The sequence below is a fragment of the Buteo buteo genome, chromosome 8, assembly GCF_964188355.1.
Source record: "Buteo buteo chromosome 8, bButBut1.hap1.1, whole genome shotgun sequence".
Lineage (NCBI taxonomy): Eukaryota > Metazoa > Chordata > Aves > Accipitriformes > Accipitridae > Buteo > Buteo buteo.
Window position 1 is genome coordinate 47,180,226 of NC_134178.1, and position 26,907 is coordinate 47,207,132.

The 26,907-nt window shown below is 44.4% G+C and overlaps 1 protein-coding gene across 1 annotated transcript in view; it reads right to left on the bottom strand.

Annotated features, from left to right (window-relative positions):
- LOC142034084 (antigen WC1.1-like) overlaps nt 1–25,415 on the bottom strand; it is a 28,738-nt gene extending 3,323 nt beyond the window's left edge. The window contains exons 1-15 of the mRNA XM_075034795.1: nt 25,346–25,415; nt 18,499–18,813; nt 17,574–17,882; nt 15,673–15,987; nt 14,627–14,938; nt 13,886–14,203; nt 12,874–13,188; nt 6,290–6,604; nt 5,474–5,536; nt 5,073–5,387; nt 4,842–4,877; nt 4,399–4,536; nt 4,002–4,097; nt 3,320–3,403; nt 1,258–1,410 (exon numbers count right to left, since the gene is read on the bottom strand). Coding sequence (XP_074890896.1) covers nt 1,258–1,410; nt 3,320–3,403; nt 4,002–4,097; nt 4,399–4,536; nt 4,842–4,877; nt 5,073–5,387; nt 5,474–5,536; nt 6,290–6,604; nt 12,874–13,188; nt 13,886–14,203; nt 14,627–14,938; nt 15,673–15,987; nt 17,574–17,882; nt 18,499–18,813; nt 25,346–25,415 — 3,154 coding nt within the window. The remainder of the gene's footprint in view (nt 1–1,257; nt 1,411–3,319; nt 3,404–4,001; nt 4,098–4,398; nt 4,537–4,841; nt 4,878–5,072; nt 5,388–5,473; nt 5,537–6,289; nt 6,605–12,873; nt 13,189–13,885; nt 14,204–14,626; nt 14,939–15,672; nt 15,988–17,573; nt 17,883–18,498; nt 18,814–25,345) is intronic.
- Between the last annotated feature and the right edge of the window lie 1,492 nt (nt 25,416–26,907).

Sequence of the window (26,907 nt, forward strand, 5' to 3'; positions counted from 1 at the left end):
AAAGACATGAGAACAAATAAACTACTTGTAACGACACAGAAGAAAAAAAGCAGGTAGATAACAGGTAACATGGATTTATCAAAAATAAATCACACCAGATAAATCTGATTTTTCTTTTTCATTATCTAAAAGTGCTTTTATAAGGGAGTAGAGCAAATTGTCACTCAACTCACAAGTAAACTATAGAAATATGGTCTAACTCAAACCTCTGTAGACTGGGTACAAATTCAGTCAAAAATGCTATTCTTTATGTAGCTCACTGTACCAGGTAAGATTCTTTGACAGCCCTCAATACAACCAAGTATTTTTGTTAAGTCCTAAGATGAAAGACACATGTTATTACGTTCTCCAGATGGTACCATACTATACTATAATTCAAATGATCCTGGCAAAGTTTTGATGAAGATAGAATGAAATCTAATGACGCTTGAAGGACTACAAATGAAGGGAGAAACAATCAACTGCATAATTAGAAAGATTGGTGTCTAATGGTATGTAGTATTTTACAGAGCAGGATTTGAAGTTGCATCAGGCCAGACACTGAACACTGTCAGGAGAGTCATGCTGTTGCAAAAAAAGGAAACATCACACTAGCATGCATAAACAGAAGGATATCCTCTAACACCTACGAAGTGGTCCTTCTGCTCTACCTGACACTAGTAAGGTCTTAATACCACGCTGTACAGAAATACTGTAAAATTTTGTGTTTGAAACACTTTTTGAAAGATATGGACCTACTGACATAGCCTGAGTGGAGACATACAGAATGAGCAGAGATCTAGTCAACGAGACCTAAGTAGAAGATTGACTAATTTAGGTTGCAGCAGTCTAGAGAAACAAAATACAAAACAGAACTGTGGGGAGATATGTTAACAATCTTCAAGTACTTAAAAAGCTGCTACAAAATGAATGCAACTCCTCTATTCCCACAGTCATTATAATCAGTAACAATTTTAATTTGCAGCAGTGAAGACTTAGGTTAGGCCACAGGCAAGAATTTTATAGCTGTAAGGAAAACATAGCATGGGAACAAGATTATTTGCAGAGGCTGTGGAAACACTGCTATTGAATGGCTGTAGGAACAGCATAACAAACATCTAACCAACACTCTCTGTGTAGGTAGGTAGTGTTCCTTCCTGACAGTGGTTAGCAAAAACTGAGGTGATCCCTTGAGGTACCCTCCACCTTAATTTTCCCTGAGTTCAGTACAGTAACTATAGATGATGAAAACTAACAGCACTTCTCATCTGGCCTCACCTGTCCGTGCATCCTTGTTTCTGTCATGTTCTTGAGGGATCTCAATGATTTCCTGTTCATTCTGCCCAGAAAGAGAAGCATCCTTAGGTCCAGGAGCTTCTGTCGCATCATCATAACCATCTTCCAGGGCATTTCCAGGCAGTGGAGAGACCTCTGGAACAGTACAGATATTAACTATAATGGGGAGAGATCTTCCACTAGAGAAAGCAGTAGCTGATGCTCCAGCTATAAGGGCCTGTAATACTGACATTATCGTGATGATAATGAACAATAATAAACCAGGAATCCTCCTGAGGACTCTAAAGTATTCCAGGCAACAATGATATAGCTCCAATAATTGTTATACATTGCTGTAACAAGTAGGAAGCGAAAATCAATGTGGAAGAGGGACAGGCGGGGGAAGAAGATCTGGAGAAGGACGTAGTTAGTGACAGCGTTTATTTCAGAGTAAGATTCCCCATTGCATTTCATAATTGCACAATGACAAATTACTCCTCATTTATCTCTGAGTAGCACCTGCTTCCTTGTCTCACCTGCTTCCTTGTCTTTTCATTACTTTAAACACCTGTTAAATTTCTCTGAAATGGCCTAGCTAAGTAGCCACCCTTGGCCATTTGCCTATTGACATGTGGATACAAACTTAGGCCAAACCTTTGGAGAAAAATATCTGCAGTTCTGCTTCTCTTCTCCAGGCTGAACAACCCCAGCTCTCTCAGCCTTGCCTCATAGGAGAGGTGTTCCAGCCCTCTGATCATTTTTGTGGCCTCCTCTGGACCCGCTCCAACAGGTCCACGTCTTTCTCGTACTGGGGACCCCAGAGCTGGACGCAGTACTGCAGGTGGGCTCTCACCGGCATGGAGCAGAGGGGCAGAACCACCTCCCTCAACCTGCTGGCCACGCTGCTTTTTATGCCGCCCAGGATACAACTGGCTTTCTGGGCTGCGAGTGCACATCGCCAGCTCGTGTCCAGTTTGTCACCCACCAGTATCCCCAAGTCCTTCTCCACAGGGCTGCTCTCAGTCCATTCATCCCCCAGTCTATACAGATCCTGGTGATTGCCCTGAGCCAGGTGCAGGACCTTGCCCTTGGCCTTGTTGAACTTGGCAGCTTGCTCTGTGGTCTGTACTTAACTGGAATCCATCCCTCAGAGAATATTAGTTTTCACTGTTTTATGGTATATACATACACACGTGGACTTACAAATAATATATATATAAAATTAAAAGTCTATCAAAGCACTCCTATTTCACTTTTTACCTAGTACTCAATATTCAATCTAAAGAAGAAAAAGAGATCTTATTTGGAATAATTATCTTCGTGACAAGCATTTCAAAGCAAGTAAGGAAAAGAAAAGCTTTTAGCTTAATTTTAAATAATAAAAAAACTTAATATAAGAAAAACCATAGAAAATAAAATTAAAGACACAGCACAGCAGAGAGTCTGGGATATGGCCAGCTGAGGTCCAGAACTGCTTGTGCCTTTGGCGGTTGATCTCTCAGAGACCAGGCTATAGCTAAGAGAGCTTTTTGATCAGCTCTAGGAAAATGCAGTTCTTCTCCAAACACTTGCTCTCCCTCAGCTTTTTCAAATTAAAAAAAAAAACATATATGGCAAACTGCATTTTCTTCAGATCACTCGGATTAAAATTCTCTAATCAACTCCAATTGTATGCCAACGTTCCTATTTGGAGCGGGTTTTTCCTCTGTCTTAATTCTCTCCATTTATCTCAGAAATGAAGCAACAGCTTACAAGCTGTTACAGTTGTGATTTCTGCGAGAAGCAGTTGTCAAATTGTTGGATTCATGTGACTGGATCCTGTGAAGAGTGCAATACTTTTACTTTCAACTTCTCATATAGAAGGGAAGACTAGCACTCGTATACGAGATTGTATGACATTCTCCTACCACAAGAGTTAAACAGAAATTTTTGGTTCACAGCAAAACATCACTAGTAGACATGAAGTGCAGCAAGAAAAAAGGTTTAATCACCAAAAATGCTCTGGAACTTAAAAGTTACCCCAACTTGGGGTCTCTTTCTTTGTAGGATCCCTGTCTTCCATTACCTTGAGTTGCTCCAGGATCATTTTCTTCATCACTGTCCCCACTGTAAAACTGTGCCTTTGGTTTTGAACTCTCTGAATAAGAATCTAGGTAAATGAAAAAGAGCGTGACATCAGATTAAACTCTCCTTAGCTGCTAAGACTGCATCATGAGGAAAAGAGTATGCTACAGTAATACCATCTGAGTCCAACAGATTCTTGGGCAGTCAGTATTACTCCTGCAAGGTAAAGGGCTTACGGTGGAACACCCAAAAATACCTCAGGGGCTCCATAACACCTCTCGTGGCTCAAGGGGGAGGCAAGCCATGAAGGGAGAAAAGCAATCGACAGGAGGAAGCCTACAGAGACACATAGCTGCTGGGAGGGAGATACAAATTATTCCTTTATTTGTTCCTGCTTTAAATAATTACAGCAAAAGCCTTTTTTTTTTTTTGCTTGGGTTTTTTGTGGGGTTTTTTGTTTGTTTGTTTGACCTGTACTGATCTATGCTCTATGGCTGCAGTGAGGAAAGCACAAAATGAATTGTCCCTAGGAGAGAAACTGGCAGAGTTGAGTGGACAGGAAATCCCTCTCCTCAAATCTAGGAATTTTCCAGTTCCCAGTAGATTTGGGAGCTGCAAAGTATCAAACTGGGATCTGGGCCACCAAGAGGAATTTCGTCTTGACAAGATCAAGACACACAGACCTGAGAGGCCAGTCATGCCCTGCTTTTCTCTCATCACGTTATAGTCGATCTCTTCATAGACAGCCTCAGAGAAGGGGTCATAGGACAGTCTGGAGCCTGAAAGTAAAAGGCAACAATCACTCACACAGTCTCTGCTCATACTCAGGCTGGGATCATGAAATGGAGAAGTGACCTAAAGGGGTCTACATGGCCTGGTTGGTACCCAGAAAGTCACCGAGAGAGTGCTGACTGAGAATAAGAACTGCTGGGGTGTCTTATTGCCAGATGGTAAGTGAAAATCTCAGTGTGGCAGCAGATGCCATTCATCTCAGTCACCCATCCCCCCAGCCTCCCCAGCCAACTAAACACTCACCAGCCATGTCAAGGAGGCATTTCCTACCAGTTCTGAGGGACCTACCTCTCTGCTGTGCCCTGGCACTTCGGATCTGTCTGGCAAAAACGGCAAGGACCAGGCAGAGAAAGGCCCCCAGAATAATGCAGAAAATGACAGGCGTTGAAATTCTCATACTCTCTGTGGCAGGGCGGCGGGGAAGATCTGAATGGAAATGAAGAAGCAACATGTAGAGAACCAGGGGACCCAAAGGGCTGCTCCTCTGTAGCCTCCTGCTGTGCCCATGCTAGCAGGGTAAGGCAGGTCATCTGCTGCCCAGCTGTGGGTCATGCTTAAGCAGCCAGAATTCAGCAGCTGGGATAGCGCCACTCGGCTGTCCTTTACAAAAGGCTGCAGGAGATGCTTTCTGGTGAGCTGGAATGTACTGGTGATTTACCTGCTATGCAGTATCAGGGACATTAAATCCTCATTTGATGGGAGAGAGAACGGGGGAAGAAGTAATGTTTTACCTGCTCTAGTGGGTGATGCTGTTGTTTCTGTCATACCTGCAAAAGGAAGGCGAGTCCAGGTTAAGGAAGAGGCAAGTGTGAAAAATAGGGAGAATATCTTCACATAATTTGTGAGGTTCCTGCAGTCAAAATTACGAAGGGGCTAGTCACTGGGATGTACAGCTGACATAATGTTCCTCTATCCACCTCCTTCCCAGATCTGTGTCATGAACCAAAGGACCAGTCACTAACCGGAGCAATTCACAGCAGCATCTTCCTTATGATCACAGTTTTTGCCGAACAAGGGCTTGGCAGGACAGTCCCAAAGAGACAGCTCTGTTCCTTTACAGTGCACCTTCTCCAACCAGATGGGACCAGTCCCTTCCCCAAAGGCAGCTTCACTCAGAGCAGACACAGCAGATCCACAACCCAGCTGCCTGCATACAACATTAGCATCTGCCACGTCCCAGGAATCATCACAGACTGTTCCCCAAGAACCTTGGTGCCAAATCTCCACTCTGCCTGAGCATCCGTCCTCTCCTCCTATGACTCGTAACTTCTCCTTGTCTGCAAAACACAGAAACCTTCTGTATTGCTGAAACAGCAGGAAGGTCTTTAGGGACCAATAAAGAGAAACAAAGAGATAGAGGTACCTGAACAACTCGTAGAATTTGGACACTCAGCAAATGGGGCTGGAGACGTTGCCTGTTTTCTTCCTGCAGAATTTAAATACTGAGGTAAATAATTTTATTATTCTCTGAAAAGAGTCAGGGAGTATGAAATGCCTGAAAATCAATCATCACGTTAATTTTTCCCTATAATATATATATGGCCTATTTAGTACTTGGTGGATCACTGTTTGGCTATTGCTGTGAATTAAAAAAACTTCCTGATGATTGTGCTTTCTTTCTTCTTGTGTGAGGCAGCTGCAATGCCTTTCAGGAGATCTGAATGTCATCTAGAATTCATTTATATTATAGTGGGAACCCACAGATATGAAATACTGTCATAAGAGCAGGCAGTAGAAATGGACCTTCAGAACTGAACTAATTCATACACTTGTCCATGGCTACGTGAATGCACAGTACATATGTTCTGATATGCCTCCATACATGTAGAAACATACATGCCTCTAGACTTCTTGAGAAGCCTGATCCTAACTCAGTTCTCACAGACTGACTGTATAGCATAGATTTTTGCTTTAAAAATATGAAATAGCAGCATCCTATCAGGGACTTCCTTGGGATTTCCACTGGGTAACTGCACTTGGTGACAGTCATGTAATTTTAATTCACTCATCTACATCAGGGATATAGACAAAGAAAAATGTTTGTGCTGTTTGCATGAAACTAGAAATAATATATACCAGGTAACAAACGAACATGAGGTAATTACTACAATGTCCATATACGCATGCATAGGTTTATGTATATGTCTGGGCAGTCCTGTAGAGATGCATTTCTAATTACCAGTGCAAGAAATATGGGTCTCTTCTGCTCGGTTATCACACGACTGAGGATTCCAGGGGTCTGACTGACATTGCCAGAGAGAGGTATGTTGCTCAGTACACTCAATGTGGTCCAGCCACATGGGCCCCAAACCTCTGCCATATTTGAAGTCTTCTGCGATTTCCCCACTGTCTCCGCAGTTCAGGTGCTTGCATACAGTTATTGCAGTGCGTTGAGACATACGATTGGAGCAAATGCTCCCCCATGTCCCATTGTAGAAAACTTCTAGCCGCCCAGCACAGCCATTGCCATCCACCAGCCTCAGAGACAGGAACTCTAGACGTGAAGACATAAAAGTAGAATTAGAGGGGCCTGATTCTGCTAGGAACTTGGCTGTGATGAGCAAAATCCAGAATCTGCTAACAATCCTGTTCATCACTCTGAATGAGAAAGTGCCAGAGGAAACGCACCCTAAAAGTGACAAACACTTAAAACCAAAAATCATACAGTGATCCTCTCTGGTTCAGCATCTACATCAACAAACAACAGTGATGGCCACCCCCTCCAGTTACAGGCATATTTCTTTGGTATGTTGAAGTGTAGGTACCATGTGCTCCTTTGATTTGTTGAAGTTTTGGTGTGCAATGACTTGTTTACGATAATTTCAGAGCCAGCTGGAATGGCTCTCCTGCAGAAGCACAGGGCACCCCTGCAGCCTCTGATGACTGCCAGTTGTAGCCAATACATTTCACCCCTCACCTCTGTGAAACACCTCTTTAAGAAGTGTTTGAACATACACCCATTATAAACTCTATTTTACCATCATCATAGTCATAAAATACATACTTTATAAAGTCTACCCTTAGTCCCAGACAATAGGCATTGACATTGTAACAATGTGCACATATAGTCAATAAAACACTATCTCTCATTCTGGGAACCACACTATAGGAGTTAACATCATACCAATCTCAACATATATTAATTACAAGACTCAGACCTTGTCCCTTCAAAACACATGAACAAGAACATAGTTTATGAAGTGAAGTAAGACTACTCTCTTCTATTTACTTTATGTAAAGGCATACATTTAATTGTTCTTTTTCCAAAGACCAACCAGTAAGTAAACCCTGCTCTTCAAACAATAGAGACCACTTTCTTAGGGATTTCAACTGTTGCAGGCTTCTCAATCCAAGCATCCTCAGGCCTGGCTGGTACTTTATCACCCAGATGAGCTCAGGTTTTCTTTTGGGCTGCATGGGTTTAAGTAAACCATTGCACAGCTCTACTTTTCCAGCTGCCTGGCGATGTACCCACTCTACTCATTCTTGAATGGTTGTATTTTTGTAATGACTTACATTGTCTGGTTCCTGCCTAAGTGTCATTCCATGGTGCCAACAGATATCTTTGTTTACACCTTCTAGGGTGCTACCTGCGTTTGCTGTCTGAGTGGAGAAATCTTCTAGCCACCTTAGTGATGCTCTACCACTATGAGAACATAGCATCTGCCAGTGTTGCTGGGGAGGAAGGTGTTGGTCTATATAATCCACTTGCCAGGCATCTCCAAACATTCATTTCTCTCACTGTGCATACTGTTTCATCACTCACGCTCTATGTTGTGTTATTCCACAGACATCACACTGCCTAAATGCTTGCATTATGTCTTCCCAAGACAAGCCTACACAGCCTTCTCTGTGCTAGATCCCTCGCAGCGTTCTCAGCAGTTTCCTAGGCTCACTATCTAAAAAATAGTTTTCCTTTAAGCTCCCTTTCCAAATCCCTACTGTCAAGTTGAGCCAGCTAGTCAGCTTGGTTGCTGTGTTTCTCTTCCTGAGTTGCCTTTGAATTTGGGATATGTGCATTATTAGCATGACATACTAAGCAGGTCTTTCTTCAAGCAGCTGTTGTATTACTTTCCATACTTCTTCAGCTCAAAATGGTTTTCCTCACTGCTGCCAGTTACCACAATTTCATTCTTCAAGCCATTTCCTTGCCACATTATTCACCATCCAGGAATCTGTACACATGGGTCTGTTCATGCTCCTGAGTATGTTCCAAAGCTATTTTCAAGGCCTTTCAAACTTCTTCAAGTCTCCTTCCAGATGGCAGCTTCTCCTGTAGAGGGGTTCCAAGGATTTCCACCTCCTGTTTCCTGCTGTGCTTTTTACAGGATCCATCAGTAAACAAACTCTGTTGTTTATTTTCAGTACTTAATTCATCATATGCTAGGGCTTTGACAGCCAAAGGCATTTGGTCATCTTCATACTATTGATTGCTGGCCATTGACTTAGTAAATGCAACTAATCCTGGTCTGGAGCTTGAACCAGTATGTGCAGATTGGCAAAGGACCAGTAGCCATTTTTTGCCGTGTAGTTGCAGTTTTTCTTCCCTCAGTGGTTTTGAATCCTTGAACCTAAAATTCAGGACAGCTAGTCTAGGGCATAACCACAGTGACTACTCTGCACTCACTTCAGTGGCACTCATACTCCCTCTGCATATGCAGCTATAACTTACTGCTCTACAGGGGAGTAGTTGTTTTCTGCTCCTCTGTGGCTCTGACACCAGAGTGCCAACAGTGTCTCTCATCTCCTGAGATGCTCAGTACCACAAACTCCATATGATGCTTTTCTTTCCTGCATGTGTGTATAACAAGTTTTTTTACATTGCTACCTACCAATATTGGTCCTAATGCCATGGCATGGACTATCTCCTGCTGATCAGCTCCAAAGCTTGCCAGTGTTCCTCTTCCCACTCAAATTGAGGCTTATTTCAGGTCACATGATATGTGGGTTTGGTCAATTGGCTGTCACCAGGGATGTGCATACGTCAAAATCCAGTAATGCCCAAGAAAGCCCAGGTTCTTGTTTATTGTGTGGAGGTCCAGGGTGCTTATCCAAGCAATTTGGTCAGCTGTCACATACCTGCATCCATTTTGCATGCCTAAAACCTGTATATCTTGAGGGCGCCTTTTTACTTTGGAGTGCTTAATGGCAAATCCAGCACTGAGAAAGGTAATGATTACCTATAGCCCTTTACTTAGTACTTCTGGAGTTGTTCCTCCAACCAATACATCATCAAGGTAGAAGAAAGTTCTTTGGAATTCCGTTGCTTTAAATTTTGGTGGATGATGCCATGGCAGATAGCAAGGTCTGTGTTTCCACCCTTGGGACAGCTGGTTCCAGATGTACTGCACACCATGCCAGGTGAAGGCAAACTGAGGTCTTGCTTCTTTGACCAGTGGGGTTGAAAAAAAAAAAAAAGCCTTTGTAGTATCAGTTATAGCATACCAGGTATATTCTTTAGCTTCTAGCTCATACAAGAGCTGCAATGTGTCTGGAACTGTAACAGCTAACAGGGGTGTGACTTCATTCAGAGCTCTGAAGTCTACTGCAAACCATCATTCTCCAGCAGACCTCCATACCGGTCAAACAGAACTGTTGTGAGGTGACCATGTGTTTAAGACCACCCCTTGTTCTTCCAGGGAAACAATTATTTTGGGGATTTTATCGGTGGTCCATTGGTCAGTTTGATACCACTTTCAGCAAATTATTTGGATTGCCAAGGGACTGACACCTGGGTCTATTTAAGCAAATTCAGCAATGTTTGGGTGATTAGAGAGTCCTGGGGAGTCCCATAGCTGGTTCTCACCTATGCAAGTCATGCTGCCTATTCCAAAAAACCCAAAGCCTTTCTGTCCCATCCATCCACCTCCAGTGGTCAAGAAAGTCAGTGTCAAGAATGACAGGGGCAGTAGGGCCAGTGGCAGCAAGTAAGGTGTACCAAACACATCTATTCAAGTTTTGGTTCCCTTCTTCGAGAGCTGGGCACGTTTCTCCTCCAGTCACTCCAAGAACTATTTGTTTATCACTGCTACAGAGAGAGGACAATAAGGTGCACTGAGTTCCGCTATCGTTAGGTAGCAACTAGCACACACCATTGTTGAGGCAAGGGTGCCTGGCTGCCTTATCTGGACAGTCTAATGACTTTGGTTAACTTCATCCACTGCCAGGCCAGGGGAGAACCCCCCGACACAGTAAGTTCAAATCAGTTGTTAGAGCAGTATGTGGTCCAGAAGCAGGGGTAGCAGAAGGGAATCGTTTAAATAAGCTCTCAACTCTCTCCTGTGCTCACAATGCTAGGTCTGTGAAGGGCTTTTCCTCCCAGTCTCTCATGTTGTCTCCCTTTTCTTTCAGATACATCCTTAAGTCTCAGTGTGTAGAAGGGGGACGTGCAGAATTCTCATTCTCTCTTCATGTGTTTCCTGAGGTTGACCATACTGCTGGATCCTTGGTATTAACCTCATTCACGCTGCTAAGCTTGCACTCCTTTTCTGGGATCCTCACTCCAGAATGGTATACGTAGGTCACTCCTTGATCAACAGGGCATCCCACCAGGTGGCACCGGAGGAGCATTAGTAACTGTGCCCAGCCATTGGAGATTTCAAGCCCTAACATTAGTTACCACATGCTTTTCAGTGTCCCTCTCCCTTTGCCACACTCCGGCAGTCCAGGAAACTGCAGTTCATTATCCCCTTCTTCCCAGTTCTTTCAAAGGGGTATTCTGGTTGTAGGATCAGCACGATTAGGCACTACTCAACATATCTCTCCATAAACTGATACCAAAGCCCTCCTACATTGTGCAGTACAGTCTTTACAAATGGCTTATGCCCTGAACTCCCCAAAATTCTACTTTCTCAAGCTTTCAGCTGTCTCTCTTCTGCTCTGGTGTCCCAGCAATGCCATAGCCACTGTAGAGGCCTCTCCCTGGAGCAATGACTGTAAGTTTCTCCACATTTCTCCATTCATTTACACTCAGAGTAAAGACCCATTGAGTGGTCACAGTCTGGGGAGCAGCGTACCCTCTTCTGTAGGGCTCCTTAATTACTGTAACTCAGGCTGCCTGAAAGGACTAATTTTTTAATCCATCATGAGCCCCTAGTTTTCCCTCCCAAGGTGTCAGGGTCCCCCTCCAGGTCAGTCAATCTAAGCTGTAGGTGCTCCCAAGAGCAGCCCTGAAGCTTGCAATTTGGCCATTTCAGTGCTACTAGTGGCTAACTTCTGGCCAGAATCCTCTCTTTTGTGCTGAGCACTAGTTAACAACACTTTACCAGACCATTACTCTGACAGAAACCATCAACCAGATTCCTCAGCTCTGCTAAGCTGTCCCACTGCCTCCTGAAGCCCTGCTGTGAGGACATGGTACGGTCTGGTGTACCCCACAGCAAAGCAACACACCACTCTCTTGGGGTTTCACAGGCAACATAACCCCTTTGCATGTCCTGGGCTGATATTCTTGCACAAAAAATATCCAGGCTCCAGGCCACTGGAGTTCTTCCCAATCACCTTCCCCTCCAACAGGGTCTGTGACACTCTCCATTTCCCACCTGTTTACACATAGGTTGTACCCTTCCCTGCTCTGCCCCCCCCCCCCCCCCCCCCCCCGACAATGAATGTGCCATTTACATGACACCACAACAAGACAAATTTCCAATATCAGAATCAAGGCTTCTCTGGAGCTTTGAAGTCACTACAACTATTCCAGTCCCAGGGCATGCCAGGTACTAGTGTTGCCAGAGCTTCTCCCACATTTACTGTCTGCTATCATGGACAAAACTGTTCCCACTTGGGAAATTTAACTTAATTTTATTTTTTGCACTTAACATAATCTTAATTATTGCTTTGGGTAATGAGGAAATAAAAGAAAACATTAAAAATTGAACAAACATTTAGGGAAAAAGCCTTTGATCCACTCCGTTAGTCCTAAATTCCTTTGTTTTCCCTCCCAATTCCTTCAGTGAGGGTGGCAGTGCAGGCGGTTGTGGTTTTTTTCTGCTGCTCCTTGCTTCTTATTCATTTTCCTCTACTCCAGGCTTCAGTCCCTTCAGGGGTTGTATTTACTCCATTACGGGGTCTCCAAAGGCTGCAGTCCTTTCAGGGTTTGTACTTGGTCCAACGTGGCTGACCAGTCCCTTCATGGCTTGTACCTGCTCCATTGTGGGTCCTCCACAGTCTGCAGTCCCTTCAGCAGTGTATCTGTTCCAGTGTGGCTTATCCACAGGCCACAGCCCTCTCAGAGGGATACCTCCTCTAGCATGGAAACCGTGTCTCCAGCCATGTCCCCAGCAGTGTCTTTTTCTACTTCTTCATTTCTCCTCTCCTTGCAGCTGCCACTCTGTCTCAAATATGCATGAGCAGAGCTACCGTGTGCTCTTCTGATTAATTGATTCTTTGGTGCACAGTGTGTTCTTTCCATTGGTCTCAGAGCCAGCTATAACTGACTGTAACGGGCACATGGCAGTTGATGACCTCCTCCTGCACAAGGAATACCCACAGCCCCTTGCTGTGGAAATCTTTATGGAAACCCTCCAATTTACCCCCCAAATATACCACCCCACCACACACTTCTTTGTGTGTGTGTGTTAATGCAAAATTAGGACTTCTGCAGACCCTTTCCATCTTGGTGGGACCAAGGGGATACGCTGACCAGCTATGCTTGTAGCCAGAGAGCAAGAGGCTGTCCAAGCAAGCCTCCACTACTCTCTGCTTCCCCTCACGTAACCCTCCCCTTTCAACCCACAGGCTCAGAAAAGGCTTTTCTGAACACACCTGAGCACAGGACTCCTGCATCCTCTTTGTGTTGGCAGTTGTGCTGGCCCCATGCCCTAGAGGGACATGCCCAGAGATCAGATTCAGCCCCAGTGCAGTTCACATCATCCAGCCAGATATGTCCTGAGCCTTCACCATAATGAGCAGAGACAAATTCCTTGATGGCATGTCCACATCCCAGCTGTTTGCAAACAACATTAGCATCTGATAGATCCCAGTTATCATCACAGACGGTGCCCCAGATGCCGTCATGATAAAGCTCTACTCTCCCAGCACATCGGTTTGTTCCATTCACCAGCCTGATCTGTCTGCTACCTGCAGGAAGAAAACCCAACCATCAACAAGCAATATAATGATAATGCACAGGGTCAGCATAATGGCTGTATGTTTAAAACACTTTTAAGGCACCATCTTCTTGTTATATCCCAGTTCTTCTGTTATGGTTTCTTGGGCAGAACTCCTGTGATGCTAAAACCGCATAAAGGGAAAGGCCTACTCCTGCATCAGGTAAACATTTGAATAATTCCTGTGAAATGTTGCAAACAAGGAGGAGTGTCTAGTCATGCTAATTATATACAGAGATCACCTTATCTTAGAATGCTGGAGAAGCTGTTTTCTATCTAAACTCATTTAGTTAGACAGAGACAGTTTCTGTTACAGATGGGTTACAAAATAAGACAAGAGTAGAAACAGTTCTCATTTACTTTGAAAGGCTGCACTTATCTTAAATACAGAAGTGTCACAAAATAAAACCTATTTAATTCCCAAGTGACAGTCAGAATGTGTATTATTTCTTTTTGATTCTGTGAGAGAAATTCTTGAAGAAATTCAGATGAAGAAAGCATTATGTAAATTCCACTTGCTTCCTCAACTATCATTTGTCCCTTAGAGTATGCAAGCAGGTGGGTATCACAAGCTCAGACCCATGCCTATAGATCTGGTGAGACCACAGCACAAGGTGGGCTAGAGTCAACCCTAGGAAGCATTCTGTACCTTTCACATAGTAACTCACCTGAGCAAAACACACCAATGTCTTCAGCAACTCCTGTTGGCACTGTCTGAGAACAGGAGGTGTTACAGAGCATCAGCTGAGTCTCATGTCCAGCACACTGGACACTTCTTAAGCCAACAGGACCCACGCCTCGCTCAGACCTTGGAAGGTAATAGGCTTTCTCAGCAATTCCACACTGGAGCTGTCTGCATACCACATGAGCATCCTTAATGTTCCAGTCATCATCCAGGACTCTCCTCCACACGCCATGGAGTGAGATCTCAACTCGCCCATCACAGCGGCTCTCACCACCCGAGAGTCTGAGTGGTTCAGCAAGACCTGGGCTCAAGAGGGTTGGAAAATGTATTGAATAACATCTACTGCAGTAGAAATAACATGCAGAAGAGAGATGGAAGACAAATTTCTATGTTGGTAAAAAAATAATTCTCACCACTGGTTAAAGAGGCAGCCACTGCTAAGGCTTTGTTTGCTTTCATGCACACAGGGGTCTGCAATGGGAAGCGAGAAAAGCTTCCCCAGCTCAAACACTAGATCCTGTGAGGAGTCAGGCACATCTAAACAATGTGAATCCCTCTACTAAATGAAGTTTCTATGCTGAAACCAAGGTTGGAGGGATGGGCAAAAGGAAAGGAAAGGGCATTAAAGACAGGCTGACATAACAGACTTGCTTAGCAGTGTGAGATCACCAACGCTGCTTTGGTCTGAAGTTGCACTACCCATAAAAAGCCGCTCCTGACTTACCTGAGCAAATAACAGTGGCTGCTTCTCTGGCTGAACAGGCTGGATTGCCCAAAGTCACTTGAGCACAATCCCATAGGCAGGACTCTGTCCCTTCACAGTGAAAAACATCTCTCCATATGGGCCCATCCCCATCCACGAAATGGTCTCCTGTCTGGATTGACATTGCATAGCCACAGTTCAGCTGATGACAGAGAACGCTGGCAGCTTGCAAATTCCAGTGGGAGCGGCAGAGTCTTCCCCACGTGCCTCCATGGCGGACCTCCACTCTGCCAGAGCATGTGGTGCCGTTCACCAACCTGACACCTGGGCACCCTGAATATAAGAGAAAGTGAGTACCAAGATGTCATGTTCATAACTGCTCATGGGCATGACCTGAAAGTGACTGGGAAATGGGAATGAGTTTTCCTTAGCATTCAGTAGTAAAAATTACTCCACTGGGCCACGGGAACTTCCATACTCATAACTAGACTTCAGCCCACCCTATTTTACTAAGAAGAATGACTAGAAGTCAGGATCTGGTCCCCTTTGCCATTTTTAAACCCAGGGCACTAGGTTTCAGGGCTCTGGGTGAACCAATAGACCTTAATTGTTCTGACCAGTCACCTCACCTAGGGCCTCCAGCTATGTACGCTTGGGCTAATTGTCCAAGGCCTCACTTAAACCTGGACCAGGCCTTCAGTCCTTGCCTCAACCATGTGGCTGGTGTAACTGCCTCCAGTCTTGTCTCCTGCTACTCCTGACTGTGCTCTCCAGTTGCACCCTACATCTGATTGATTACTTTGCCTTGTCTAGGACTGTGCATAGACCTTGTTATCTGTACCTTCCTCCGTCCTCTCTGCAGATGCTTTGGGTTGTGCCTTGGTGGGTAAGGACACACTGACTGTGTTGTCCTCACTCGCTGCCCCCAGCTCATCCTACCTTGTGGAGCAGCCCTGTTCTTGCTGTTCCCTGACACTAGGAGCATTTCACAAAGAATAGCCTTGTGATACAGGTGAAGTCCTCAAAGGAGTTTTTCAGTTCTCCTCTTAGACCTTTCCGCTGCTCACCTGAACATACCACACGAGCAACTTTTCCAGCAGGGCATTCATCATGACCTCGCACACTCACAAGGCAGTCTCTCAGGCGTGAGCCATTCTTCTTGCAGCTGAATGTGCCATTCCAGACAGATCCATTTCCTTTCCCGAAGGACTGTCCATCTGGTATCATTAGGGCAATTCCACAGTCCAGCTGCTGGCAGAGGGCGTCAGCAGCTGGTAAATCCCACAGGTAGTCACACAGGGTTCCCCACGTGCCTCCATGAAGAAGCTCTACTCTCCCTGAACATCTGGTGCTGCCATCTGCCAGCCTGTACCCACCATAGCCTGCAGGAAGAATAAAGGAACTTAGCAGTTATATTTTTTTGTGTGTCATTGCACTGAAAATTTTAAGAGAGATCTAACTGCAAGGAACTAATACTTGCTGTGTCTCAGGTTACTGGGAAGCATGTTAGACCAGTATGCTCATAAGCCAGCTCTGAAAATAAAAAAGGTCTTTATTGTCCATGTTGTAGCCTGCACTACATCACTAACAGTCTTTGACTCTTTAAGTTCAGTCTCTCCTCCTTTTCTCTGCTCTCTCCTCCCCCATAATGGTTGTTGCTGCTACCTTGCAACATCTTTTCTTGCAGAGGCAGTTCCAGCATTGCCTTGCATTTGGAGCACGTGAGAAGCTCAGAGTAGGAGCTACCAGTAGCACTCCCTCTCCCAGTAGTTAGTCATCTCACATTACCCAGTAAGCAGCAACTGCGGCGTACAATTCTCAACTTTCACCTATGCCACAGCATAAGGCTCTGAACACAACAGGCCATGCCCATCAGCATATTCACAATAATTTAAGTGCAGCATGGGTAGGACCATGGTGTCCTACTGCCAGCCCCATGCAGTCCCTCTGTCTCCTCACACTGTTACTTCTTACCCTTGCCTGGTCCTTGCATCATACTCCCCCTAATGAGACCTGGATTTCCGCTCTGAGCTGTGACTCTAGCAAGATGGAGGAAGGACCCAAGACCTGTCAGTTACTGATACCTTAACTGCGCTGTTTGGCTGTCACAGCTGCCCAGCCAGCACTCCAGATTGCCATGGCCAGTGGGACAGTGCCCAAGGCAGTCTTGAAACAGACTGCAGCCCTTTGACTGGGAAATGGGCATGAACTGCAGTCCTTTCCAGGCTTGTTTTGTGACAGGGTGTTGACAGTAGCTCTGCCCCATGTTCAGTTTACCCCTTTTGATTTGTGCCCTGTGTTTGCTAGGTCTAATCATCACTTTTGTAGTTGGTGGCAGTAAGTTAGATGTATTTAGAGCCCCCAGCAGCCATGACTGTACGGAGTTTTTAAATAATGTTACCTGGCAGTCACAACTAAAGTCATCCAGGCCTCTTGACAACTTTTTCTTTTTTCTTTTTTAGATAACTTCAATTTGTAACTTGTGCCTCCTTTGACCTTTTGGAGGTATGGTACCTCTCCCAGTTTTATAATTAACTGAAGTGCCAGCGATTAACATACACACTGGCAGCACAGAAAATAAATTCATTTCTCCATGTTGCTGCTTGTCTGCTCTGGCCATCTCTCCTTTTATGTATATGAGAAAGACATGGAAGGAATTCTCAGCACTATTGAGTGCATACCTCTAGTAGCATAAAAGAAATTACAGCCCTTTTGAGATCTGCATCCCTGGTGCAGAAGTGAAGTGGTTAGAACAGCCCATGTTAAATGCACACTCTCGAGTGAATGAGAGATTGTGGGGCTGCACTTTATTACTTCCTGGCCTTCCCTGGATGGCTCAGGGCATGATTAGGGAAGCACCCAAGAACCCTGAGAACCACAGAAATATGCAGAGGCTCTGAACGGTGGGTTGACAGGAAGAAAACATATAGGACATATGTAAATTACATCCATCAGTCCAAAGTCTCACCTGAACATACAACAGTGGCATCATAAGAGCATGTCTTATTATGGTGCAGCATCCTGCGACACTCTGCAAGGCGAGTCTCATTCCCTACACAGTGAAACTCTTCTTGCCAGATCAGTTCATGTCCGTCTCCAAAGTGAGTTCCTCTCAAGATACCCACAGGCTGGCCACATTTTAACTCATTACATATAACAGAGGCAGTTTTGAAATCAATATGTGAAAAACAGACTGTAGCCCAAGTTTCTTCTTGCTGTACTTTCAGATGTCCTGAGCAGGCAGTGTCCCCTCCAGTCAGACGCAGCCTAGAGAAACCTGGAAAAAAAATCCAAGAAATCCAGCATCAAGGGTTGGTTGTACTGACCTAATTTAATAACTCCCATACCTTCATGGGCAGCACACATGTCACTTTTCTGACGACCACTGACACTTTTAAATAAACATTGTGACAATTCCTGTATGCCACCACCAAGACAGAAAATGCTGTGTGGGAATGCTTATTTCTTAGTATGTGAAAATACTAAATCCTTAGGAAGCTACAGGAGGGAAGTTTTGAACATTTTCCAAATGCTTGAGAAGTAGCAATCCCCAAACAAACAAATAAATAAGTAGCCATTTACTAGTGTCTGTCCTCGAGGCTTCATTATTCAAATGAGAAAGAAGAAAATTAACTCTATCCCAGCCAAAACCAGCACACTCTTCTATGTCATTTACTATGTCTACTTCCATTATGTCACTGCTGTGCCCAGGCAAAGGAGACATACACTTCTAGTAAGCAGAAGACTTAATGCTTGTGCAACTTGCTTTGGCTGAGCAGAGGCTATGGAGAAAGTGTTACCTCTGTGCAGTACGTGGCTTTTTCCAGCTAGGACAAAGTTTGACCTCAGCCTCGTAGCATTTTTCTATTATACAAGGTTGGGTGACTTCTTACCTGAGCAGACCACTCCAGTATCAAAGTAATGAGGGCAAGTAAAAACACCCCATCCTGCATGTGAGCAATTCCAGAGAGCGGATTCATCACCACGGCAATCAAGTCGATACAACCACGTTGGTCCAGATCCTTCTCCAAAAGGAGCTCGATTAAGGGCCTGAAGAGCAAATCCGCATCGTAGCTGCTTGCAAACAACCTCAGCATCTTTTATGGTCCAGTCACCATCACACACAGTTCCCCACTGCTCCTGATGTTTTACTTCCACTCTCCCAGAGCAGGGTCTAGTTCCATTTGCCAGCCTCAATTCATCAGCACCTTCATACACAGAGCAAGGTTATGGAAAGGACAGTGCCTAATCACGACTATCTATTGCAGATGGTTAACGAGATTGTTATTACTCTTAAATCAGACTTATTCAGTTCACCTTTCTAAATAGTTCAACTTCAAGGTTTTTTGCAGGGTGTTGTGTCTGTATTTACAAGTTTGAGCTAACAGCACTGCTAAAATGTAAGTTATTTCTAATGACAGGCGAGCTTTCTCTTCTTCTGACCTATCAGGGGTGGGAAAAGCTGAGTAATGTCCCTGCTGTGTGATTCACAAAGATTTCAACAGAAACTCTTCCTTTCTCTTTGTTGTTCTGCTATGATGATATCCAGCTGAAAACGTTCACTGAGCACCACTTTCTTCATTTCCGTGTTCAGTACTATGTGAAGAAGCAACTTCCCTTGTCTGCCTCAACTTCTTCCTCTCAGACAAACTATTACTTGCAACTCAGTGTCCCAATACTCTTCTTTCCCTCTTCTCTTGCCCTAGCCATGGGGTACCCTAGTCAGGGGTACCCGAAGAGAAGAGAATTATTCATGAGGGGTGGCAAGCTATCTCAGGAGATGCAGCAGCATAAGCAAGACAGACAGGTAGGTCTTCACGTTGTTCCTCATGCCCCACCATCTCTTGGGGTGAGGGTGAAGCTGATGCCCAAAGAACCCTCTTTTCCTGCTCTTCTCCCAGGTCTGCCTCTTTCCTTTGATATGGGTACACATTTCCCAGCCCTTTTAACTGTGGACTCACAAAATAACACTACAGTCATCACAGAGCACTTGATAAAGAGCCTGACAGAAGAGGGAAGATGCACATGTTGGTTTCTTGCCTTACAGTGTTGGACGGCTACTATAGATGCACCAAAAATTATACAGTAGCTTAGCACAGGGACTTAAAGGCTAGAAAACACAGGGAGAATTTTGTTACATTCAAATGCAGGGATGATGGTGGAACACAGGTGCAGTTCTTAGGAAGCCAAGCTACACAAAGGCCTGCTAGGATCCAAGAAACACAGGGGAATGGGTCTGAGTCTGTGTCTTACACAGACACAGTAAACATTGGAAAAACTGAAGCATGTGACCGAAGATGTAATGACACACAAAGAAAAAAAGTGGACTTGTTCAGGAATTGTTTTAAGGTTTTTTTTCCCAGTCAGGAATTTTAAGGCAAGAGTTTTGGAACATCTTTTCATAAAAAAGATTCTTTACTTACAGAAAGATTCATATCTGCTTGAGTAAAAAGTATGCACAGAATCACAGAATCATAGAACATGTTGAGTTAATATTCTGAATTGAAACAGACAATGATTTTCTGTAGATGTTTGTGAAAACATTGAAACAAAAAAACCCCCAAACCTGTCAAATTCCATCAAAAACAGTCACTACTGTAATTAAACAACAATATGGATGGCATTCATTTGTTAGGGTGATAGAAGGCTTGTCTCCAAGTGCAAAGGAGAACAGAGAAACAATGGCAGGTGAGGAAATCCCAATAATCATCAGGGCCCTGCCTTGACCCCTTCTAGGGCTCTCCCAGCAGAGCAATCAGCCCTCACTGTCAAGGTGTGAAACCCATCAGATGAATCAACATGAGGGCTTTCCCTGTCACCTTAGAGACTGCCTAAATAGTATGGGACACTCTATGGAATGCAAGAAAAGCATCTTGGAATTGCACAAGGCTTATTATGGGATGTTTAGGAGAGGACTTAAAGGTGGGGAAAGGGAGGGATCAAGGATGTTTTGGTAGGAGTAAGCGTGGGAAAATAGAAGGGTAACTGGATAAAAGGACCAGACGCAATGGGCACAAACTGAAACACAGGATTTTCCATCTGAATATCTGGAAACACTTTTTTCCCAGGAGGATGACTGAGCACTGGAACACACTACCCAGGAAGGCTGTGGAGTTGGCTTCCTTGGAGATATTCAAAAGCCATCTAGACATGGTCCTGGCAACCGGCTCTACGTGGCCCGGCTCAAGCAGGTGGGTTGGACCAGATGACCTCCAGCGCTCCCTTCCAACCTCAACCATTCTGTGATTCTATGAAAAGCAGCCAGTGGTGGGTAAGCAGGCTGCTCGTCAGTATGCTCCTCTGGCTATGCCCTGCACCTAATCAACACTGTCCATTGTGTCTTCTCATTAAAATCTATTTCTAACTGTTTTCCTGGGTGAGGTGACTCTGTGCATACATACACTCTGTGCATGTGTGTGTATGGAGGTCTAAGTGCCAGCAACTGGAGCTGGACTACAGGTCACAGAAGCACGTGTCTTTGGTGCTGCACTGGTTTTGGCTGGGATAGAGTTAAATTTCTTCATAGTAGCTAGAATGGGGCTGTGTTTTGGATTTGTCATGAAAACAGTGTTGATAACACAGGGATGTTTTATTTATTACTGAGCAGTGCTTACACAGAGTAAGCCTCTTCTGCTTCTCACCCCACCCCACCAGCGAGGAAGCTGGGGGTGCACAAGAAGTTGGGAGGGGACACAGCCAGGACAGCTGACCCCAACTGGCCAAAGGGATATTCCAGACCATATGACATTGTAGTCAGCAATAAAAGCTGGGGGAAGAAGGAGGAATGGGAGACATTTGGAGTTATGACATTCGTCTTCCCAAGTAACTGTTATGCATGATGAAGCCCTGCTTTCCTGGAGATGGCTGAACACCTGCCTGCCGATGGGAAGTGGTGAGTGAATTCCTTGTTTTGCTCTGCTTGCGTGCGTGGCTTTTGCTTTACTTATTAAACTGTCTTTATCTCAACCCATGAGTTTTCTCACTTTTAACCTTCCGATTCTCTCCCAGACCTGTGACTGTTGACTCAGCTCCTGCTCAGATTCTGGCTAACACAGCTTGTGCTAAGGCCTGATGTACGCTGGGAGCAGCGCCATTAGGTCAAAGCAAGAGCACCACGTAGGCGGGACAGGTGCCCAGAAAGAGCTACAGGGCCATTATGCAGCCATTGTCACCTGCAGATTGCTGGTTCCTACAGCCATCATCTTTGTCTGGCAGAATCTGCTAACTTATGGAAATAATATAGACCAAACTTCCAAGCTGGAAGGTATAAAACATCAGCTTACCCCAAAAGCCTTTGAAGCAGATGCAACAGCAGCTGGACTGCTGAGGCTTTTGTGCTTCCCGGTGTGATAGAGAGGACACCCACATCGTGATGGAGGAGGAAGGATGAGCACTCTCACTGTTAGCTAGGTAACTAATTCTTTTTTTTTTTTCTCATAGGTGCACGAATTAAGATTTAATCACGTTATGGAACTGAAGAGGGCTGGCAACTTCTTTTGGGGCTTGGAGGATCATTCAGATTGACCATATAACTAGAGAAGGTTTACAGGACAGTCATGTAAGAAGCCTAGTAACTTTGGTCCCAAATTAGCACTCCTTCAAACCTGACACACAATGGAAAATTAAAGCAAACATCTATAGGACAGGTTTGATCCAATTGTCAGTGCCCGGAGTGCACTAATAATCCTTAATGGCCTTGACCTTCCCCACCTGGGGTCTCCACCCACACACTCTTCCCATGGGCCAAGGCCTCCATTTAAGCACAGGCCTGGACCTTCTGTCCCTGCCTGAGCTATGTTGTAGGTGCACCTGTGTTCAATTCAGGCACAGCCATGCCTGGCCATGGGCCCTGTCGGTCTGCTCTCTGAGCCACAGACTGACTTCTCAGCTTGACCTTGGACCTGACTCATCACCATGAACTTGCCTGATCATCTGAAGCAAGCTGGCAACAAGAGTTGAACCCAACTACCACCCCTATGTCTGCCCTGCTTGCCTCTCTTGGGTACGGCAGGGCTGACCCTGGCTGGTGAGGCCCCTGCCCTGCCAGCCGTGTTATCACAGCTGGAGCAGCTGGCCCTTGCTGTACCCTCATACCAACTCTACAGCTCATGACTCATGAGTCACCTCTCCAAAGGTGACACAGTTAGCTAAGACAGACAACAATTCTTAGTAAGACTGCACTGGAAGCAAGAAGGGTATCAGAACCTGAACCAGGTACCAAGAGACACCTGCAGTACTCATTATGACCCAGCACTGGGCAGTGATGTGAACAGAAAACAGTGCAGCTGTGCACATCTTGCAAATAGTCCAGAAAGACACCTCTCAGAGATCACCGCCTATCAATGATGGTATTTGATAAGCAACAAAAGATAATGAATTTGCACTAAGAGCCTTGGGTTTTCCAGTAAGAGTTTTCAAAACAATCTGGTGTGGAAAATATTGCCTTCCCTCTCTTCCTCAAAAGAGGAAGGCGTTCCTACATATCATACTGCTTGCTGTCATTTGAGATTGTGAAACAAGAATATATCATTTTTCTTTGCATTTGAAAATGAATCTAATTCCTCTATCTATTCCGTGTAAGTATGTCAGTCTTAGCCCAAGAACTGATGCTAATGCAGCCACTTCCTTCAGTAACCAACCGTTGTTTCGTTTCTCATTCCAGAGTAAACTGCTAGCAGCAGCTAACTGAAAGGCAAGTTTGCCTCCACCTCCATGTGTTCTGTAGCCTGATTCTTCCCTGCTTCATCAGACACAGACAATATAGATTTGACACATGATCACCTCTTATACATAGGCAAAAGTTTTACCTCTTTGCTAACAGTGCTGGACTTCCTCACAATTTCCTGCCTATCATTTAGATTCTGAAACTCAAGAAGTCTAAGGGAGATTATTCAAATGAATGACAACTAGTAACTTCCAAACCCTATTTTTTCTGCAAACTTCCCTGTCTGTCTCCTCAAATTTCCTGAGTAAGAAAGTCTCTCACATACATAGCATAAGCCTCTGATAACTACAAAATAAATCCCTTTGTACTTGCAACACGTTGCCTCAGAAGGAGTATAATCTTTCTGCAATAAGTCTTTTAAGACTCTTCTGAAAGATGTTCTGGAGGACAACCCACAGTTTATTTGAAGAACATAGTCCAAAAAAGAGTTTTCTTACCTTAAAAAGATGTACATTTAAAAGAGAAATAATTTCTAAGAAAAGTTAAATTCATAATACATTATTAAAGGAACCAGATAACCTATTTCCATTAGCCATATGCAGGAGCAAAACAAGCAGCTCCTCACTTGAGTGATTGACATCTCTGCACTTGAATTTTTAAATAAACCAACATCTGATGTTTTCAACATGTGACAGCATGCAAGGCTGGAGGCAAAGGTAGGCATAACCCAATCAACAGATTTAAATATTCCCTGATCAAAACTGTAATTTGCTGTAATCAATCTTATGTGAATTTTTTATGATACGTACAGGCACCACTTTTGTATTCCTCACACTCCTTAGCATGTCCCACAAGTGCCTTCACTGAATTCAGCAGTACTAGTCACAGAGTGAGGTTGCGCTTGGATAAGAAGGCATCAGATTTTGGCTTGCTCTTGCTGAAGACCTGGTTCCCCTTATAGGCCAAGGATGAGAATGAGCCATGAATCCCTGTACCCAGACCCTAAGTGGAGGTATTCAGCACACACATGCTGCCTCAGTTGCAGGTTGCCCGCTCACTCCCGGAGGGCTGTGCCTCCTGCACTGCCCGCGTGGTGCACCCTCCCTGGGGAAGAGCCAGTGGCTGCAGTAGCGTGGAACAGAGGTGGGGGTCATAGGTGCTGATGATGGTGGCAAGGTAAAGCTACTCTTCTCTACATCTGCCAGTCAGTCACTCTATTACTATTCCCTGTTATTAAAAAGAAGTTGGCAGAAAACTCACTCTCATTTCTACGGTACTGCTCAGTTGACACTCAAACATTGCTACAAAGATGTCTAAATACAAATGCTTAAGATTGTCCTTCACAATCCTTTGCACAGAAAGGCCTGTGCCTCCTCTTCCTGCCCACTTGAAGTGTGACTGCATCCACACAACTGGTGAGAACCTTTAAGACTAGGGCCATGCTACATCGAAGTATCAACCATGAAGTCTTGTTCTCATCATATGGGGATGCGACCACCACCAGAATGCCACAGTGCCACCTCCATGTGTATAGAGACAAAAATGAGGATTCCAAAATGTATCTCTCATCATCAGCTTCCAACATGTACACATAGCTCTAAAGAGCAGAGAGGCAAATAGCGATAAGATTCAGATATACAGCAACAACTGGGGGGACAGTATGATACTCGGCCGAACTCCACTAGACACACAGAGCACAGCAACATCATTTTAACTGGTGTTGAACAAAGATGTGGAGTTATTCATTCTGTCTACACAGAGCTCAACAGGGGAGGCAAGACAGTAGTAAGAATACCCAGCTGGTTTCCATTACAGCTTGGCTGTTTACTGAACTTGGACTCGAATTCCTGTAAGAATGGCCAGTCACTGATGTCTGAGTAAAATACAAAACTATTACAAATGGCTTACCCTTCTTTCTCTCAGGATCACCAAGGAGATGGAATCAAAGGCAGAAATGTACTTAAACACCCTCTTCACACTTTGCCTTACAGGTTGATGGAATAACAACGTATTTATACTGAATTTACATTCTTTTCCTATCTCACTGCCTTATGTGAAATAAAGTATGTACTTACCCAGGGAGACCTGAATGGAGAGGAGAAGCAGCCACAACACTGGGGTAGAAAGATGTCCTTTTGTTGCCATCCTGATTGCAGACAGATGAAACTTCACTGTCTGTTAGGCGCTGCCTAGACCAAACTCTGCATGGGCTTCTCTGTCTCACAAATGACTACAAAGGAGGAAATATATAGATTCACATGCTAGCATGAACTACATTAAGGAGCCAATAGAAATATTGTTCACCTTTTTAGACATTATCAACAGATTCATCTCAAATCTGAAAGAACCAAAACCTCCAATAAAATTTGAAAATTGTGCCTGTGACCTTATATGAAGGATGATTGCGCTTCTGATGTCATCATCAGTATTGCCTTGTTTTACTATGAGACCTACATTGGCGGTAAGGGTAGAGCAGTACACAAAATGGTTATTTCTCACCTGACAAAGCAATGTGAAAGTACAAAACTTTGGTCATTTTATGAATCACTTTGGAAGAGAAAAAGGCAAAGAAAATCCCTAACTTTGTAGCTCATCCATCTCCTTGGGAGAAATTGTACTCTCACTATAAAATCAACAGATGGCATTTATCACTAGTGGTAATTCTGTGAGTAGAAAAATGACACCCGCTCTGTCTTTGAGGCAAGCACTGCTCAGGGTTTCCTTATTCAGTCAAAACTTGAGAACTGTATAGGCAGAAGCTCTTGAAAGACCATCTTCCTTAGGATGCTAATTACAGGACTTCCTGTTTCCTCTGCTAAGTTTCTTTTTGTTTCAGGTTATGTATGACCATAGCTGGTAGTTCTGCCTAGTCTCTCATTCACTCTAGAATGATGAATTTAATCAAATGGTAGCTACTTGACTAATTCTTGGCAACTGGAACAAGTTGCGGAGTGCTACCTGTTTACACCAGTCTAAATACACAATCCTCTTTATGACACTGACACACATACTCTTTTTGTCTGATGGCATCTATCTGGTGTTTATCCACAATCCCAAGTTCAGTGACGTCCAAGCTGTTAGGTCCTTAGTACACCAACAAGCTCTGCAACCTCCTCCCCTTCTCACTGGGCTTTGTCTGCCTGTTCAAGGCCTAGTATAACCTTGCAGCAGTGTAAGCTTGGGTCAGACTGCTGTGGAAAAAGCAACATGACACCACATCTGTCATCCAGCCGTATCTACCTAGTAAAGTTTGCGCAGGACCTTAAGGATATCTTTTCACTAGACTTGGACACAGAATGTTCCTATATGGAAAAGTAACCCATTGGTTACCATTGCACAGCCCATCATTACTGTTGGTATCCTTTATCTGGATAGAGGGGCATTCTGGGACACCATCTATGCTCGGATAGCAGAAGAAAAAACAGCACTATCTCCAGTAAGCACAAACATCTTGGTCTACATATCCAGAAGTTCTGCTCCTTCCTCAGATGGATGAAACCCTTCTTCTCTGAGGAACCCACCTACCCCTCCTCAGTCAATCTCTCTCTGTTCTTCACTTCTTTCCCTGCCCACTTATAAGCCAGGTCCATCCCTGCCTTTTCAGAAGTGGTGCTTTCCCAGGACAGCTTTCCACACT